The sequence below is a fragment of the Mus musculus genome, chromosome 12 (genome assembly GCF_000001635.26).
Source record: "Mus musculus strain C57BL/6J chromosome 12, GRCm38.p6 C57BL/6J".
Taxonomy (NCBI): domain Eukaryota; kingdom Metazoa; phylum Chordata; class Mammalia; order Rodentia; family Muridae; genus Mus; species Mus musculus.
The window spans coordinates 90,198,562-90,218,674 of NC_000078.6; the positions used below are offsets into that span (position 1 = coordinate 90,198,562).

General features: G+C 39.2%; 1 protein-coding gene across 51 annotated transcripts in view; it reads left to right on the plus strand.

Moving 5' to 3' along the window:
* Positions 1-20,113, plus strand: part of Nrxn3 (neurexin III) — a 1,612,235-nt gene that overhangs the window by 1,475,861 nt on the left and 116,261 nt on the right. For 40 of the 51 annotated variants that reach the window (XR_001780421.2, XR_001780422.2, XR_001780424.2 and 37 more), the window contains 2 exons: positions 586-675; positions 5,950-6,257. Coding sequence is in view for 46 of the 51 variants with exons in the window: in XM_006515534.2 (XP_006515597.1) it covers positions 586-675; positions 5,950-6,257 (398 nt within the window). In the remaining 5 variants the exon portion in view is untranslated. The remainder of the gene's footprint in view (positions 1-585; positions 676-5,949; positions 6,258-20,113) is intronic. The other 11 variants (XR_001780425.2, XR_381485.2, XM_006515551.2 and 8 more) reach the window with 1 other exon arrangement.

Genomic DNA, 20,113 nt, shown 5'->3' on the forward strand with positions numbered 1-20,113 from the left:
CAAACCCTAGAACTGTCTCTTGGCCAATCTTCCTTGGATAGCAGGGGTTTGATCATCTTCTCTGGCACCTTTTTTTTTCTCTAGAATACAGAGCGAGGACAGATGCTTGAGAGTAACACCAAGTGTACAGCCCCGTGCTCCCGAAAGGAACCCATCAGAAAAAGAGTAGCATCTGCATGGATGAGGTTCTGATTATTCCCTTTGCATTGTGAGATTGGGTGGTAGGAGAAATGTTGAAAGATTAGATATTGAGCCTCACTGTCACCAGCTCCATGGTAGATGAGAGAAAAAAGGACGAGGAGGAGTTTAAAAAGTAGAGATTTCTGTAAATAGCCTGACTGCTTACTGATCTATATCCCAAAATCACGTGACCAACATGTGATGGAGCACTGCATAGTTGAGATCAATCCGACCTCCAACCTGTCATTCAAGGGCAGGGTGAATTCAGCTCCACCTCTACTAACAATAAATTGATATCTATCTCTAAAACTCTTCATAAAACAAACTGAACACCTAGGATGTTTTTTCTTTAATGACCTATTGACTTTTCAGATTGTTCTTTAAGCTGTTTTTTAAACTTTAAAGGCAACACTGATAATGAACGCCTCCAAATGGTAAAACAGAAAATCCCCTTCAAATATAACCGGCCCGTAGAGGAGTGGCTGCAGGAAAAAGGTAACGGTCGTTAAACTTTCATTCTAAAATCATTTGATTCTAAACCCTCATTTTTAAAGCCTGCAAATAAATGTTCCTTAAATGATAATCGCCTGCTGCATAAATGACTGTTTTAATTTTCATTATAATTTGTGTCAGCTTCCACCTGCCATATGTTGATAAATCATGCAATAATACATCGCCATTAAAACACAGTTAAAGGGACTAACATCTAGCCTGCTGTCAACATGGCAGCCACAACCAAGGAATTTCCAGGAAACTATTTTAAAAGAAAAAGAAAGAAAGAAATGGATTATGGCAATTTAACCACTGCATGACATTATTTGTTAATTTGTTTTAAATTACCTCTCACCAAAGCTTTCTAAAGAATTTTCAAAAGAACTTGTTAAACTTGTATCTTGAGTCTGTTTTGGCTTTGCTATCTATAGCATGGTTAACCCACCAACCAACCAACCGAAACAAAACAAACTACATCAAGTCAACTCAAAAAGTCTAAGATCAACTCCTGTAACTTAAAGTGCTTAAAACAAATGTTATAAAGGAAGCAGTGTGTATGAACATTTGTTTTTAAACAATGAAAGGAATGAGAAAGAACACATTTTTTTCCTCTAAATTCAAACTGTCAGAGGCTAAGTTTCTAGGCAAACTTAATTACTTTCCAGTTGCTTCAGGAAACTAAAGCTAAACAAACCCTTTTCACACTTTGCTGGTGTGATACCCTGGTGCATTCAGAGGATGTTTTATGCAACGAAGTGTAAGTTGTTAAGACAATGAGTTGATAAGGGAAAAGTCTTGTGAAAATCCAAACAACATGTTGGGATTTGCTGACAGGAACAACCACTCTGACTTCAAGAAGGCAGCAATTATAAACCCTCGCAGAATTTTCTGTGTGGTTTCTTTTGCTTACTAGAAACACACTTGCTTTTCCATTAGGAAAATTCTCTTAATCTTTAAGAAAGTTAGGGGTTCTGTTCTTCCTTGAGGCAGTATAATCTAACATTTATTTCAAGGCCTCAAAGAACCCCTTACATGTTGCAGAGATTTGATTGAGTTATGTATGAGGAGTAGTTGGAGATACTACATAATCTACAAATAAAGAAATGAAGGACCCCTGTGTGTGCTTCAGATGTTTAGACATGGAAAATCCTTACTGAATCTTAACTGCATGCCCTATTTTCAACATATGTGGCCTAATTAAAAATAAATTAAGAATAACTCTAAAAAGCAAATAATTTTGATTAGTAATCAACAGCTCATAAAGTCCCTTTAACGTTAAAGACAATGATTGCCTCACTTTTAAAACAGAGAACAAGATGCATGTCTGAGTCTCATGTGCCTGAGAGAACTTTTGTGTTTCTTTTAATTTTATGTTAATAATGTTTTATTTTATTCCATTGCCTTTTGAAGTCTAAGTTTAATAGCATGCCAGGCATTTTCATTTGTACAAACCATTATAAAGCGGTTAGTAAGCTTTTAGTTTTCTTTCTGATAGCTGCGTTATAAGCTGCCTTTCATGGAAAAAGGAAGCCCTCATACACACATGTCTAGTGCTGGGAGAAAAAGGGTGGTTTAGGTGGTATGGATGGGTGTATCTTGGCTTCTTTATTAGATACATATGTATGTATGTATGTATGTATGTATGTATGTATGTATATTATTGGACAAAACACTGGGAAACTGAGATTACCATCTCTACTGTTTTCCCTGAAATTGCTCTTTATGTAACTTGGGTGAGTAGCATCTATTTTCTTTACCTCTTCCTCTATCTAGCTAACTTCATTTGCAAATAGAATGGAAATTTGCACTGGAAGACCTTGTTTGTGAAGATGGGTATAAGGAGTAAATAAATAAAAGGAAGGTTAGACCAGTGCCTTCTGAAACACATGGGGTGTCTTTTTTGGAGTTCTTTCTGCCACTGGGGAAGAGAGCATTACCAAGTCGGTTTGCTGGCTCTGTCGACTATTGACGGACTTTCTGACCTTAGACAACCCACTTAACCTCCTTGTATCTCAGATTTCCCATATGAGGAGAGGAGAAATAATGCTGCTTATTCCCCCAGGGTATTCTGAGATTTAATTAATTAGTCTTTGTGCAACACTGACTAGAGACGTGCACAGATTTAATTTAAGCCTATGTGAACTTGATGTTAAAATGACTTCCAAAAGGATGTGAATCTAAAATGAAACAGTTACATGATGCAAAGCCTGTTTGTTTTGCTGTTATCATCAAATTTCATATTAATTTCAATAGAAAGAGCGTCATACTCCAAAATTATATGCGTATATGTACTTATAATACACATTTATTCATATGTACACATATTTTTCTTATAAAGATATTAATCATTGTGAATTACAACAATAAGAATGATATCTGATATATTGATTTTGAGACATCTTGGGCAAATAATAAAAACAAAAACTTTCTCCAGTTAGTTCTGTGCATTCTTCATAAAGAGAGAGTACTGGAACGTTTTCTGTTGTTTCTGATCTCCTGTGCATCTAAAGAAAAATGAGACACTGACAGGAAGACATGGGAGGAAACAGAGTGCTCTCTTCCCCAAGTGATTTCTAGCTCTGGCCTGAACTGTGTAGGCAAAGTGCAGAGGACTAGGAGAAGGCTGTAAAACCAAAGGAAAAAGACCTAACCATGCAAACAAGCTAACAGAAACCCAAACTCTTCCTGTGGCATGAATTGAAACTTGGATAGTCCTTCTCTGTCTCACTCACCAGTGTGTTGGCCCTAAGAATTGATCGGTAGAGTCTCCCTTGTAAAGCAATGATAACAAAAAAATAAAGCAACATTTCAATCTAACAGCCTCAACTATGGCATGCCTTTCCTCATTCTTCAGTCATTCTTGAATAAGCAATGGCCACTTTATGGAGTGGACTATAACAAAGAGAATGAAGGCAATCCATCATTTCCAGTCAGTCTATTGCAGTTTGAATTTCAATTTTCTCCGACCGCTTCTCATTTTTTAAGTATTGGCAGAATGAATCTTTCTGGGAAAGTAAGATGAGGACCATTATAAGAGATTGGCATTATGAAACAGTCCAAGGATATTAGAACATAAAATCTTCTACGTCTAATCAAGGCTACTCAGCCATTAACTAATCACCATTGCTGGCTTACATAGAAAAGAAAGAGGGAGGAAGGAAGAGATGAAAGATTAAAAGAGAGAGAGCATTATAAATGGGCAACAGTTGTACACCTTGCATGGGGGCTTTCTAGTTTAAGATGCTAACATTATACCCAAGAAATCTTCCACTAAACAGCTTATTCTAAATCAGTATGTTAAGCTCCTAAAAAAGGTGATATGAAGATAGGCAAAAAATTATTCTGTACATCTATTATCCTAGTTCTATTGAAGTAAGTGTATCGCTCCCAAAGAAAGAAATATGACCTCTAGCCCATTGCCCTGCACCACTGTGCACTGAACATGTTGCAACTCATGTGAGGAGAACAAGAGCAAAATTATGCAACTGTCAAATGGTGCCAACTCACAGGACACTGAGGAGATTTATTGAAAAATATCAATGAATTGAGTACATCCCTAGGAACTGGAGAATTCTGTTATCACTAAAATATGAACCAGGTATGGTTCTAAGATTCTTATGAAGTGTGGATCATTTCCACCCTAAGAAAGTTCCCCAGACTAATAGAAGAGCAATATTATTTATAACTCACTCAAATAATAACCCTTAAGACTTTCCCAGCGAGTAAAGTTGACACGGCTAAAGAGTACACCGTGACCATATGCTCTTTCTCTTTTCTCTTCTTCACACCTTCCAGTAGTTTTCACTGAGAGGGTATATCTACACTAAATTCCAGAAATCCAAGGCTAGCGGTACATTATGCAAATTAGAGCTGATTGTACTAGTGATAGAAGTTGAGAAGCCAAACCCCACAGCATACCTCTGTTCGGTGGGGTTTTTAGAGAGAAAGCATGGCGTGCGTAACAAAAAGTAGTTTATACTTATTTACACCTAAAATAATCCAGGTGATTAGATGAGAAATTAGTGGCTCTGTTGATTCAGGACAGATGTGTTTAATTCCAAGAATAGGTTTCTTTTCTTTCTTTCAACTCCATATGGGAAAGCAGATGGAATTAATCTAAAGAGAAAACATGACGGAAGGCCATAGCATGTTGCTGTCATGACAAATTATAATGAGGTTCTAAATGCTGCTTTCCACTCATGGCAAAGACCTAGTTTGAATTTAAAAACATAAGTTGAAATCATGGAGAATAAGGCTAGTTAGTTGAATGCTACATTCTAAATTGTTCTGCCATGATTTTTTTCTGATCACCTTTTTTTTTTTTTTTTTTTTGCCCACAATTTAAAAAAAAAAAAAAACCCAAAACAACAACAACAAAAAACCTTGAAATAAGATTAACTATTGGCATTTTGCAACCTATTACCATGTCCCTACATCATTCAATGGGTTTTACATTTTGTTTTCTTTGTCATTACCCATCTTTCCCTTAAAATATATCCTGATTATTCTCCCCTTATCCTCTTAAAAAACCATTTTAGGATTCCCTCATTCGCATTCCCATTCTTATTCTAGGAACTTTGTCAATGCCTAATTACTCTCCCATCTTAGAGAATAATCTATTAACTTATCATTCCTGCCTCCAAATTATCCATCTATTAGTATGGTGTTAAATAGCAAATGCCGATAGAATATTACTCGCTATGATGGTTTGTGGGAAAACTCTGTTTCTGGTGACCAGAGTGTCCATTTTTATAAGTACGCCATGAATCTGAGCCTCTTAATTGCAGTTTAATTTCAGTAAATTTAATTTAATTACTGAACCTAATTTTTAAACTCAATGTTCTCAGTCACCTCATTGAGTTTTGTTTGCTGCACATCATTCTTTTCTGTTGCCATTACATTAATTTGTAGCTTAAATTAGAACACTAGGCAAATGTGGTTCATTCTTGTCATGATCAGAACTAAATGTTTCTGTTATCCTTGATTATATGTGTCAGGAGACTGGAACACTGCTCATATTTAAACTAAGATGTCTTCCTCCTTTGAATAAGAAAAAGACTTAGTTATCCTGGTAACTTAGGCTCTCTAGCTAGACAGCGGAAGAGGTAATTACCATGAAATGTTACTCACCAATTCCAGTAGTGAATTTTTCTTATACATTTGATCTACCTCTATTGTTCAAGGAAGCCTGTTTAGGTGCTTGCTCCATACAAAATAGGTAAGGGAAGGAGCAGAAATGTATAGAAATAATAGTATTTCCTCCACCTAATCCACTAGGCCGGCAGCTAACCATCTTCAACACCCAGGCGCAAATAGCCATCGGAGGAAAGGACAAAGGACGTCTCTTCCAAGGTCAACTCTCTGGGCTCTATTATGATGGTTTGAAAGTACTGAACATGGCAGCTGAGAACAACCCTAATATTAAAATCAATGGAAGTGTCCGGCTAGTGGGAGAAGTCCCATCAGTCTCAGGAACAACACAGACAACGTCCATGCCACCTGAAATGTCTACCACCGTCATGGAAACCACCACCACCATGGCTACGACCACCACCCGAAAGAACCGCTCTACAGCCAGCATTCAGGTAAACCTTTCTTCTGCGATTTTGTTCTTCTTTCTTGACTATTCAACAATAATGCTGTGATCAGTATTCTAGGTAGTTAGTGACTTTGAACTACTGCCTTTGAAGGAAGGATGAAGATGCTCATGGTAATGAGAACTAAGACTAGAGAAAGAGCAAGCAAAGACTGAGCAAATTAGGGAAACCTTGTGGCACTCATGAGCTCATGAGATAACTCTTGTTATCCTTTCCATTTGTCACTGAAATGGGAAAGCTATTATTCAAAATGAGCAATGGACCTTACTTTTATTACAAGACATCCCTCTCCTCTTCTTACATTACCTTTTCTTTTCGATTAACAGAAAGTTGGAAGGGAGAAATGAACATTTGTTATCATAATTAAGACTATACCCTGGTTCAATTCTATTCACATTTTCCAGATAGCTTTAGTAGAACATGAACTGCACATTATTAAGGTCAATGGGTATCATTAAATCAAGGACAATTTAAACTAGAAGCTCAACCACTCCTTGTGAATAATAGTCTTTATGTTTGACATCAAGTCCTAATTAATGACTTGTCATTTTGGAGTCTTTTTTTTTTTTTTTACTTTATTTGACTAATATACTGATTTTATTAGAAAATGTAAAAGTTTCATTTGGCTAGGCAAAATGTTCTTGGTTTTCTTTTTTTTTTTTTTTTTTTTTTTTTTTTTTAATTAGGTATTTAGCTCATTTACATTTCCAATGCTATACCAAAAGTCCCCCTTACCCACCCACCCCCACTCCCCTACCATGTTCTTGGTTTTCATGGTAAGGCATTTTTTTTTTCACTTGAAAGTAATTATATAAATATAAGCAAAAGCTTACTACTTAGCTGCCTCTCTGGGAAGTTCATAAATCTAGTTAGTAGGGAACAGGAGGTTAATCGAGTTATTAGCCTTAAGTGGTTTGGCATCAAAGAAGGCATGCCAATGCTTGTGGGGGAAATTATCCCTACTCTAGTTAGCTGTTTGTAAAAATCAACATACCAGTCCTTGTCTCTTCTGCTTCTCAGTTTTTACATGTGATCCAGGAGCTCAGTAGCTCCTGATGTTCCCTTTCCATCCATTCTAGTGGACAGTATAAACTTAGAGTGAATCATTAATTAAAACTCACCCATGTGTTTTGGGGTTTTTTTTGTTTTCTTTTTTTTTATCTTTCTAAATTACATGACTTCATTGTATAAAAATATGTTGTCTTCCTTTAATTTCACTTTTACTTTTTTGAGCTTGAGTAGAAATCCAGACAGCTTCTTTCATGATTCCTATGAACAATTTGAAGCCATGTGTATTGATGATGTTATCAGCCAATTTTATGTTTTTCCAAAGGCTGCTAAGAACCTAGCTAGCAGAGCGGTCCTGTAACCATGGCTGCCCTTCCATGCATACCTATGCACATGCTTGAAAGAGAAAAATAGCACTTCTCAGCTGATATTACAGCAATAACTCCTGACACCTCACTCCACTCACTGAGAAGAAGATAAAAGGCAATATATATTTCTATTATGACTTTCTATAGCTCAAGCATAGATCTGTTTACTGTTCATAAAAGGATAGTTCTGTTTGCACAGGTCTTGGCAGACCTGGTTCATTTCTGTCAGAGTATATTCTGCTAACTCTGTGGGAAACAGAAGAGCAAATGTTTTTTTTTTTTCTCCATAGGAATGGTTGATTCTGCTTGTCTGTTTTAGAACCAAATTTTCACTGACCACAAGTGGATTTAATGCTACACAGGGATTTGGGGAATTGCCTCAGTTTGTGGTAATTTTCTGTCTTTGGTTGTTCCTTCTCACAGCAAATATATAAATGGAGGTGCAGTGGGGGCAGATTGTTTGAGTTTCTAAACTCTTTCTACAACCCAAGAGATCCAAGGGCTTCTGGACAGGGATGGATTTCAAGGTGCATAAACCTTAGCACTGATTTATCTCTAAGCCTGAGTTGCCTCTTGGAGCAAGTAAGCACCAGCGAGAGCCCTCTCCAATAGTTTTCCTCTTGTGAGCTGCTTTTCTTTCAGAGGCTGGTGAAAATCCGATTACATCGTTACATGCTTCTCTGTTTTCTTTCTGCCAGGCTATAAAGATGGGATATAAATCTGTTGACAGTCCTTGTTTTCACGGGTACATAAATACATACTCTTGGATGAAAGCCAGGAGCTTAGCAGAATTGGTTAGACCCGGGCTGAAATATACAGAGACCCCAGGATTATGTAAAGAGAAACTTGAGGAGACATATTGTGAATATTGGGGAAAGATTTTAGGTACTTTTGTTCTTGCTAATTAGCCACAAGAACGTTGCCCCGTGCTTTATGAAAATATAAAAACTTCATAGTCAAGCCAATTCTGGCCTAGGTATCATCTACAGATTGCATCAAACCTACCCAATAATTTAGGACAAGTCTTAGATAGTAGGTAGCTTCGAATATATGCAATGTATGACCCAGCCAATTTTCTTGGATAAAGAGGACTCGTGCAGCTTTGATCTCTGAGAAGTACTTCAAAAAAAGAAAAAAAGGAAGAAGAAAAAGAAAGAAAAAAAGAAAAAAGAAAATAGGAAAGATTAAATCCCATGCTCACCAGTCCATCATTCAGTTTTCATCTCTCTGATATCCTGTGCAGACCCATTTTACAAGCAGTGTTCCATTCTTTGCTTTTTCACTTTGATAATATCATTAAAGCATGGTTGTCCTAAAATGAGACACTTCTAGGAGAAAAACAATTAAGCATGTGTGACCACAAGTATAAAAAAAATGTCACTATTCAAAATAAAATTCCCCGATTCTTTCCTAAAGCATTAGCCGGGAAAACCTCCTTTGAGGAGTTCATCGCTGATGGACCTTGGCTAGTGCTCACATCAGATCAAAGGAAAACTGTAAAGTGCTTTTAGTGCTGCTCTTAACTGTGTGTGAATGTGAACAAGTCATTTTTGAGTTGATACAGCTCTCCAATACTCCAGTCTTTTGGAAGTAATTGGTACTTTGATCTCTGTGATAGATCAGTCTGTTACTGATAGGAGTACAGAATTGCTTGTGAATGGAATGGACTACGTTAAATTACTCACAGCTATTGTGCCCAAGTAATGGATCTCGACCTTATATTAAAAAGAATGCCTCGAGATGCACCTCTCAATTTAAGAGTGAAAAAGCAGCTATAAGTGCACATTAAGAAACTAGGTGGGCAGATAATAATCTTCAATAAAAGTCTTGTACTTAGTAGGTATTCAACAGACACTGTATAAGTCAGACCAGACAAGCTTTATTTGCTATACTTTAGCCACTTAATGTCCAGAAGTATAATGACTGCAATAATGTTCTATTTCTAGAATCATCAGGGTATGTTTTCCATTGGTATAACTGTAATATATGATGGGCTTGACCCAGATATCCTGGATAGATCACAGGACACTTAATTATCTATTGCAAAAAGCAATTTTATTTTACCTTAACTCTACAGCTAAAAACCAGCTTTGGCATTAGATATCATAATTCACAGAGTCAGACATTGGTGTAGGTTTGGTGGAGGCAATTCTGCTTCCACCATTTAATCCAGCAGGGGTTCGCTCAGGACCAGCTGTGGTCTAGTGGCTTTCTTTAGGAAAGTGGTTGCTCTCTGCGCTCTCAAGACCATATTGAACTGGGCATAAAGCAGAAATCACCAGCTTCTCAAAGCCTGGGCCTGACCTAGGCTTGCGTTGTCTATACTATGCCCATTTGTGCTGTAAGTTTCCTGGCCTTTTCCAATTTCAGGGAATACTTAGTGACATTTAGTATGATGACAGAAATAAGTCTCTGGGGATATATGTGGGTGATTTTCTAGGTTAGCTTTGGTATAAAGACACACCCTAAGTATGTGTGGAACCATTCCTTTAGCTGGAGTCTTGGGATGAATCAAAAAGAGACAGCAAGTCGACTACAAGCATTCTTTTCCCCATAACTACTGAATGTGGATACACTGTGACCAGCTGCCTCATTCTCTAGGTGCCATGCCTTTCCCATGATGATATATACTGGAGCTGTGAGCCAAAAGCTAGTCTTCATCCCTTAATTTACTTTATTTTATCATGTCAACAAGAAAACTACTGCACTAAATATAAGATTCAGAGTCAGAATGTCAGTGTTTTGCCAATTTGTTATCATTATCATCATCATCATCATCATCATTATTATTATTATTATATTTGGCATGCAAGTCAAACATAATCTACTGAGCAAGCAAGGACTGCTTCCATTGATATTAGTAGCTATAGTTCTGAGCAGATGTTAGAAATATTGGGTCAGGGAGTGAGATATTTCAGAAGAATCTAAGTAGAATTTTGACCCTAAAATTAATCCTGGAAAATCAAAAAGTATATGACATCAGGAATAGACTCCTCTGGCATCTCATTGCCTATCTTGGAGTTTTGTTGTATTTTATTAAACCAACTTTAGAGTTCAGTGGACTTGAGAAAATATGCCATGTCATGAAACCAACAAATTTGCAGACATTTTGGAAGGTTACAAACAAAATTAGAAATCTTGATTACTTGTATCATGGAGCCAATAGCCTCAAGAAGACAAGAGGGCTCTCAGTGTAACTCCTGAGTAGTGGTGTGTATTGGGAGGGTAGTGTATGGAATGTATTGGGGCATTATCATAGATGAGATTGTCATAAACTGAGGCCTTAGGGAGTGATGCACCAGGGCAAGAAGAAAGTCCAGGACTTGTGAGCTATGGTGTATGTCAAAGATATGACTTGCAAGGTTCCCAGGTTTAAGAACTTTAGCTTGAAGCTCACCCACTACACCTGGGAGAGTACTCAGAGGACTGGAGTGAACTGAATTATTTGTGGCCATAATCTAGGATTACCCAGAGAAATAACATGAAAACCTTTGGGGTGGTGGGAGTGGTAGAGAGCTTGCCCAGAGCTTTCCTTGAATTAGACAAGAGTTCTACTATCAAACTGCACCCCTGCCCCCCACCAGACCCCCAGTGCCAAGCAGAATCTTCACCAACTCCAGTGCATCTGTGTAGCTACAAGGACACTGAGGAGACGGGTCCTAAAATGGGAAATCTCACTGCAGTCTGTATTCCAGGTTCTTCGCCTCCATTCTGGACTAAAGAAAAATGTGAGCAGCTAGAGTCTTTCACCACTCTTATTACTTTTAGTCTCTCCAGCCAGTGTGTTCCCAGAAGAGAGGAACAGGCCAAGAGGAAAATAGTTGCAAAAAGAAAAATAAATGTGAATTCTCTTATCTTTGGCCTCCAGTCTGGGTAGTTATCAGCAGAAAAGGAGCTCACTGTGTCCTGTGCAAATCCCCATTTAGAATTGTTTATAAGCTATTAGCAAGAAACTGATCATAACCTACTTTTTGTGTCCTAGGCCTAGGCAAAGTCACCTTGACACTGGCCAGACTGTGTACCACCAGATAATTGGTAGAAAAGTCATGATGCTCAGGCTGGATTGGAAGTAACCTGATACACGGTGGGATGAAAGGCTATGAGATTGCATCTATCTCAAGCATCATAATAGCAATGATTGAATGGAAACTACCTCTGAAAGTTCCGGAAAGGAACTCTAAGTTTTCAGACTTTACAATAGTATGGATGTGGAAATTCGTTCTTTGGGCTCCTCCGTTTTAGTCTATGGCAGGTTAGGAACACATTCAGACTTAATACTGGAAATGATGGCTTGAAACAAAATGACTTGCCCCTATACTTCATCTATTCTGAGTGGAATTTCACTATGATAAATAAAGATGGTGGGATTTGCCATCAGAGCTTTTGAGTAAGGACTCATTTGCTTCTACTCACTTACCTTATGCCTTAAGGTAAGTCCCCTCTCTCGATATTGATTTCATTATCTGCCTAAGGGAGATAAGTGTGACTTCCCTTTTGTTACATTGAGTGTAATAAATATGATCATGGGAAGTGATTCATACACATTCCTTGAAGAATTTCACACTAGGATCCCAACTCCACCTAAAAGACTCGCCCAGACTCGTGTATCTTAACTGAGCATAGCACTTCTGAGGGTTCCATTAATACAAGCACTGTTTGGACTATACACACAAAGGCTAACATAACTTGGACCTCTTATGGCCTCAAGAATGAAGACAGAGGTCTACCAGAAATGCCCATATGTTTGAGTAGAGGTCAGCTTAGCTGTTGGTTAGTTAGAACATATGGAGGAACTTTTAGTTTTAAGTATATGAAATTGCAATTTAGGTAGGTCAAAATGATGAATGATCAGGCATTTCATACTGTTCAGTAAAACATATAGCACTTAGATTTACAGTGCACTATCATCAGTAGGATTTTTGCGGTCCAGGATAGGTCACCATCTATTTCCATATTCTTTGAATAATATGTGGGTCTCGGTTTGGGATGTAAGTCAAATAAATGTACCAGGCCTGGAATGCCTTGTGGTCATAGCATGTATCAAGAATGGTTATACTTGCCTGGAGAGTTATTCCCGTCTGTTCTCTCTCTCTCTCTCTCTCTCTCTCTCTCTCTCTCTCTCTCTCTCTCTCTCTCTCTCTCTCTCTCTCTCTCTCTCTCTCTCTCCCTCTCCCTCCCTCTCTCTCTCTCTCTCTCTCTCTCTCTCTCTCTCTCTTCCCTACTGCCGTGGGCTTGATATAAATGAGTTAAGGAGTCCACAGTTTCTGCTCCCTTCCTTTTACCACTAGACAATAACCCCCCCCCCCACCCCTGGGAAAGTTTATTTTTAGGATCAGGGCTCAGCTAATATTGATTAACAGCCTTACATAATGTGTGGCTCCAGGCTCCTTGCTTTCCTGCCAAGCCTCATAGCTAGGGAAGGCGCTGAAGATTTGTCAGTCTAATTAGACTTTAGCTGCCAGCCAGGAAATATCTCTTGTGTTCTGCTTGCCCTCATATAGATACTCTCCTTTCCCTTTTTGAGAATAATGTGGAGGGAAGGAGATTGGATTCCAATTTACTTGTTTCTTGGTAAGATTCTCCAGTGATGGCTTCTTTCTGGAAAGTTCAGTTGAAAATGAAAGTGAGGAACACAAGGAGAAAGACAGAGAAGATAAAGAGAGACAGAGAGGGAAGAGAGGGAGGCAGAAAGAGTTTAAGGGGAAAAATACTATAGGTAGGCCTTTGTCTTAAAGACTTATATATTGCCAGGACACATGGCTGAGGGAAGATAACAGAGCATGGTTTCTTTTTATTCTTCCTTTAACATACTACTTTCAAGGTCTGGGACAGCCACACCCCAGAGAGATGTCTAATGTCCTAAGGGGTCTTCTGAAGAGGTCCTGAGAGCAGAGAGTCCGGGAGTTTAAATATTCTCATGGGAGTGGTAAGAGATGCCTGTCTAATTGAATTACAGGATTGGTAGGATAGATTTCCCACCCAAACTACTGATAACATGCTATCTTGCTGAAAAGTACCTGAATAGCTAGAAGAGGGTATTGGTTTGGCTCTGAGATTCCCATATGTGGCCATTAAGGATCATAGTTGGTTTTGCAATCACCTAACTGGCTACTTAGCCAAGAACAAAGTCAGAGTCCTTACCCTGTTCCCTGTGGTTGCTACCCTTGCTGTCACTCTGGCCATACCTCCTATCACAGTGCTCTAGATTTAGCCTTTTCTACCTGTAATAGTATCCAGCATATACTAAAAATGAGTAATAATCAGTGTTGCTAGAAAGAAATAACAGGCAACAATTCATCGGTCCCTTCTAAAGAGTACACATGTCTGTTAGCAGGTATAGGCTGAGGCTTTCAACCTTCTTAGCTGCTGCTACCCAGAAGCCTATTGCCTATTGAGGCTCATCTGTGGAAATGGTTGGGGCTATTTTCTGTGACATCTTGCCTTAAGAATAAGATGTCCTAAGAGTAATGATATACTGCTGCTGATAGAGTGTTTGCTTAGCATGTGCTGGAGCTAACGAGACATTGGTGGCTTAGAGCTACAACCCAGCACTTGGGAAGGAGAAACCTGAAAATCAGAAGTTCAAGGTCATACATGGCTGCATAGTGAGTTTGAGACTAGCCTGGGCTACATGACCCTATGCCTTTAAAAAGAGGGCGTAGGTGGTAGAGTAAATAATGAATCTAAATTAGGCTTGATGATCCATACCTATAATCCTTGTACTCAGGAAGCAGAGACAAGAGTCAAGCTAATAGCATGCATATAGCAAGTTACAGGTCATCAGGGCTATAGAATAAGACCCTTCCTCAAAACAAAACAAACAACAATAAACAAAAACAACAGCAGCCTACCCCAAACACTAGAATCCTAGAGACATCAACTCTCTCTGGTTGATAAAGCTGTTCCTATTGACTTATCTATCAAGAACCACTTTTTTTTTTCAAGAATTAGCAAGAGATAGTTTTTTTTTAAGTTTTATTAGATATTTTCTTCATTTACATTTCAAATGCTATCCCAAAAGTCCCCTATACCCTCCTCCCCCGACCCTGCTCCCCAACCCACCCACTCCTGCTTCCTGGCCCTGGCATTCCCCTGTACTGGAGCATATGATCTTCTCAAGACCACGGGCCTCTCTTCCCATTGATGGCTAACTAGGCCATCCTAGTCTGTAGAATCTTCACAATATCTGAGTTGCATCATCATTGACTCTAATGATTTTGGAGAACTATATAACCATTTCACAAATTGGATGACTTCAGTTGAGAAAGATGAACAGAATGACTTTGATATAATTAATATAATAATTTTTCATAATTCATCCCTTTTTCTTAATTGGTCCAAATGCTCCAGCAATGGCCACTTCTGGGTAAAAGATATATTACCTAACAAATGGTTCTTCATGAATCAAAACAGAATAATTGATTCTAATTTAAATGGAAGTCCAGAGATGGGTTTTGGTTTTTTATCTTTGACAATGCATGCCTTACTTCCCATTTCCATCTTTAAGCACAGTTATCAGTAGCCAGGCCTCAACACCAGTAGCTCCATTCTGTCTGTGACTAGACAGTGGGAGGGTGATATGCTCTTCATACCTTCCTGGTGCCTGTCTGAATGACTGGAGAAAGGAGAAACACTGAGTGTTGTTATGACAAGACATGCATTTTGAAACCTCCTAATTAAAGCCTTCATTTCTAGAGAGCTGCTACTGTTAGCTAAATGGAGAAATAAGTTTCACTTTGATTTTTCTCATCATCATCCTGGGATGAAAAGGTTGGAGAATTATATACACACCGTCTGTAGTGGCTAGCAGTTACAGGGAGAATTGCTTGATGGGAATTTGATTGACTTGTATACACAATGAAACCTCTTCCTTCTATCATCAGGTCTGGTTAAGCATCTTTCTCTCTCTCCCCCCTCCTCCCTCCTCCCTCCTCCCTCCTCCCTCCTCCCTCCTCCCTCTCCTCCTCTCCCTCTTCTTATCCTCCCTCCCCCCTCTCTCTCTTTGTGTATGAAACAGGTAGAGAAACAGAGAGAGATAAACACACAGAGACACAAAAAAAGAGCAAGGACTAACAAGACAGAGAAAAAGACAAAGAGAAAGAGACGAGAGGATATTTGTGTATATTTGCATTTATTATGGAAACTGATGCTTATTAAGTTTAAGATCATACAACACGCCTGGTGATCTTCCTGAAGAACAGACTCTTGTTTGCGAGGGAGACTTGCCAGAGATTCTGCATAACTTCCCCAAGGATTTATTCCATGCTGCTCAGTTTATGGGGCAGGAGCTTATAGATATTCCCAGCTCCTTCATGAGTAGCCACAGCATCTGTTTACCCATCCTATCAAAATCTTTGCAAATGTAGTTCAGGGCTCTTCAAGAGGAAAAGTCGAACTCATCCAAAGCATTAGATAAGTGAACAAATAGATACCCAAAGAAGGATTAAGAAAGAAAAAAAATTCCCCATCAAACAATGCTGTGCTGGTTCTTGATGCCCTCTCTTCCTGTCCCTCACTCTGCTGCATGTCCCTAAGATAGATGAAAAAGAATAAGAAAGAATTTACCATGTCACGATATTTATTCCCCCTTTAGAGAGTTGACCTCCAATGGAATCAGAAGGACGTGAATGATTTTAATCCACAGTAACAATGGGAAGCCGGTCCTGACGGTCTTGAACAGTATAAATATATGAAATGACAGATTTTTTTCTACTCTGCCTTTCCATACCCTCCTACCAGATACGGAGAGAGACACATACTTGTGTGCCCACAACTCATTCTGTAATACACAATGAAATTTCACCCAGCCCTTATCTTAGAGCCGCTGTTCCAATGATTAATGCCCCACTGGCTGGGAAACTGTGCTGCTGAAGGAAGACAAGGAGAGAGCAAGACACATGAAATATATCTCTAGGGCCATTTCTCATTATTATTATTACCATTATTAGAACCTTACTACCCTATCTATCCTGTTAGGAAATGTGTGATCTATTGGCAACGGGGAAAGGATGACATTTGCAAGTGGCTTCATGCTGGAGAAATGAACAAGGACACAGAGACTAGATAGTTTCTACTAAACAGAACTGACCTCCATAAGGGTCTCGTTGTTACTCTTCTTTATGTGTGGATTTGTATGTTTTCATTATTATTGGTTTTTTTTTCACGTCTGAAATAATAGATGACATCATCTGTGCCTCTGTGTTCTGCTGCTTTTCCTCTTGACCCCCTATATACATCCTTGCACATGTTCTTTTGTTTTGCCAAGTCCTTGTCTGCAAGAATCCATAAGAAGTAGCCTGTAAAATTGTTTCCCGTGGTCACTTATGCAAAAGCAGGATGGACTATGCTTTTTGCCTTGAACCTCCTCATTAATAAATGTTTCCGTATCGTGGCTGACTTCAAGCTTTCCAAATACTGGTGGTCTCTGTCTCTCTCTGTCTCTCTCTATCTGTGTCTCGCACTCTGTCTCTTTTTCTGTGTAGAGACACAGAGACTAGTGTGTGTGGGGGTTGGGGGTGTATTTTTATGTACATATCGTATAAAGTAGTATGTGACTCCTGTTACTGGCTTCAACAAAGGAAGATACATAAAAGATTGCTAGCTTTAGCATTGAACTGGATGGCATGGTGGGACCTGGTTGGGAAAATGGGCCATAATAGGAACACTACTGCAGCAGGCATATCTACTGACAAGTGACAAATTCATTAGCCTGAGCAGAGAGTGCCATGATCTGATTTAGAAAATGCTGTGCTTCCAACGTGGAGTTTGGGAAGGCATGGACTTTATAGTTGAGGCACCACGTGGAGCTTCAAGTTTAAATGAAATTTGAATTCAACCAGTGAGTGGCATCACTAATTGAGGGCCTAGCTGGGCCAGGTACTCGGGTGAAATAAATAAATAAATAAATAAATAAATAAATAAATAAATAAATAAATAGTAAAATAACTAGTTCCACGAAGATGGAGAACCTCATCAAGTGTGTGACTTTGGGAAACAACCAGTAAAAGAAAAACTTTTTTTTTCTCAGAGGATTACAAATCTAGCCAGTTTTCTCTCCTTCTCCTTCTCCTTCTCCTTCTCCTTCTCCTTCTCCTTCTCCCTCACCCCACCCCTCCTTGTTGTTGCCAGTGGCGATAGTGATGGTTGGTTGATTGCTTTGGGTTTGGGTTGTTGTTGTTGTTGTTGTTGAGACAAGGTTTCTCTGTATAGCCCTGGCTGTCCTAGAACTCACTCTGTAAAGTAGACTGACCTTGATCTCAGAGAGCTTCCTGTTTGTGCTCCCTGAGTGCTGGGATTAAAGGCGTGTTCTATCACTGCCCAGCTAAAGTGTATAGTCCAGGCTAGCCTTCAAACCTCCTGCCTCAGGCTCCTTCACTTCAGCAAATCCTATTGGGATGAACTTATTTTCACACTTCAATTTTATGTTTGTCAATATAGTAAATCCACAGAGTAAATAGCTCCCACACAGTCCCTAAGTGATCGTTTTTTTCTTCATTGGCTCCGAGTGTTTGGTGATAGGTCTTACCTGAGTCTGTCAACAAGACCTGCTCTAACTAAAGAGTCATTTGCACAAGCTAAGTCTCTTCCTGTGGGTGACGCATAATCAAAGTGATAGGTGGTGACATAGGAGCTATATAAACCCTCTGTCTGCTGTCTCAACGCTGAATAACCAAGGCAGACCTCCCAGTCATGGGGGAGGGGGGAAACGGTCATCAGGATCCACGGAATCCTTTCAGCAACCACACATACATGAACTTCTGCCTTCTGCCCTGATTCGAATGGCTCTGCATCGAAAACTTCTTGCATACAAAATCTGGACTTCGCACCTCTTTTCTGAACACCCCACTTAACACAGCACCACATAGCCTGCATAAAACAAACAAACAAACAAACAAACAAACAGAAAACAAACAAAACCCCAGCAGGCTAGAGCAAAGCCACAGCCTTCTCGCCACGCCCCGCAGCACTGCCTTGCTCCTATAGGTTGCTGGAATTTTAAAGAGCTTCCCTCTTCATAATGCACCGCCTTTCCATTTCTTACCTTTCTCAACATATTAACTACTCGCGACTCTGCAGGAAAATGACAAGAGATTGGTTTCCTTCTCCTGCCCAACCACATCAACTTCCTCATTCTTCAATTTCCCAGTAAACCTCAATCACATTATTTGGTTAAATGAGGATTCACAGTTTACATCATCATGACTTTGTAATATCATTTTTTCTGAGAACAATGTAAGGAGATCACACATGAACTGATTCATTTTACAAATATTTACACATTGGGTAGAAGCCATCGGTTACTATTCTAGGAGCTGAGGGAGCGGCTGTAAAGAAAATGGAATCAGTGCTTGGCCCTGGCTCATGTTCTAATGTTATGATTATCTTTCTTTTCTTCTGAAGCTCTGTGCTAATGAGCACCTTCATTATCCCATTAGCCTCTCTCTCCCCACCTCTCCGTGTCACAGCAGCATACATGTAAAAGCGTTTACAGAGAGAAGACGACACGAGAAGCCTAACGTTTCTGTTGTTTCGTGGTTGGATACCCTGGTGGTGTCTTATCCCCTGGACCCTGGGCACCTGCTGCCTCATAGTTGCTGCCTGTCCTCTCTCACTGTACATGTGGGCCAGCTCCCTGAGACCCTCGTCTTAGTTTGCTGACTCCCCTCCTTTCTCTTTCTGTGTTATTCTCCCTTCTGAAGATTGGCATCATCCTCTGACTTCCTGAGAATGGGTGAGTAAAACCAGCAAGACATTGCCCATGGGGACGGGTTCTAGCCCACCCTCATTGTTTGTTGATAGTTTTCCTGGCATGGACTTACAGGGTAGAAATAATGAATTTGGAATGGCATGACCAGTGTTTTCAGGCATCTAATGATGTAATTGTTGACAACAGATTGGTGGCAGATTCTTAGAATATATTTTAATTTTATTGTTCTCTGAAACCTCAGCTCTTAATCAATGAACTTCAAGATCATATCTGTAACCCATATCTTGAGGATTGAGTGCAGTTGCCCAGTGTGTTTGTGTAGTCTTAGGCTTTTGCCCTTTATTAGGACCTGGCTGACATCTTGAGTTTTGTTCAGCTAATCTATTACTAAATAAATAACACACACACACACACACACAAACAAACATACACATATATAAACACATGCACACCAAATATAACTATAGAAAAGCATAAAGTTATGAGAGCCCTAAGTTTTTTTTCTGTGTGCATATATGTACATATATATCATATACCTGCTTATTTGTATGTCATCAATGTACAATTCTGCTAACAATTATTTCTTCTTCTTCACTCCCTCCTCCTCCTTTCTCCCTTCCTCTTCCTCTCTCTGTCATTCTCTCTGTTTTTACTGTGCTCGTATGCACACAGGAGAGCCTGTATGTTCTCTGGCATGTATATGGAGGTCGGAGGACAACTTCAGGTTTCAGGCCTTCAGGTTTTCCTATTGCCTTGTTTGA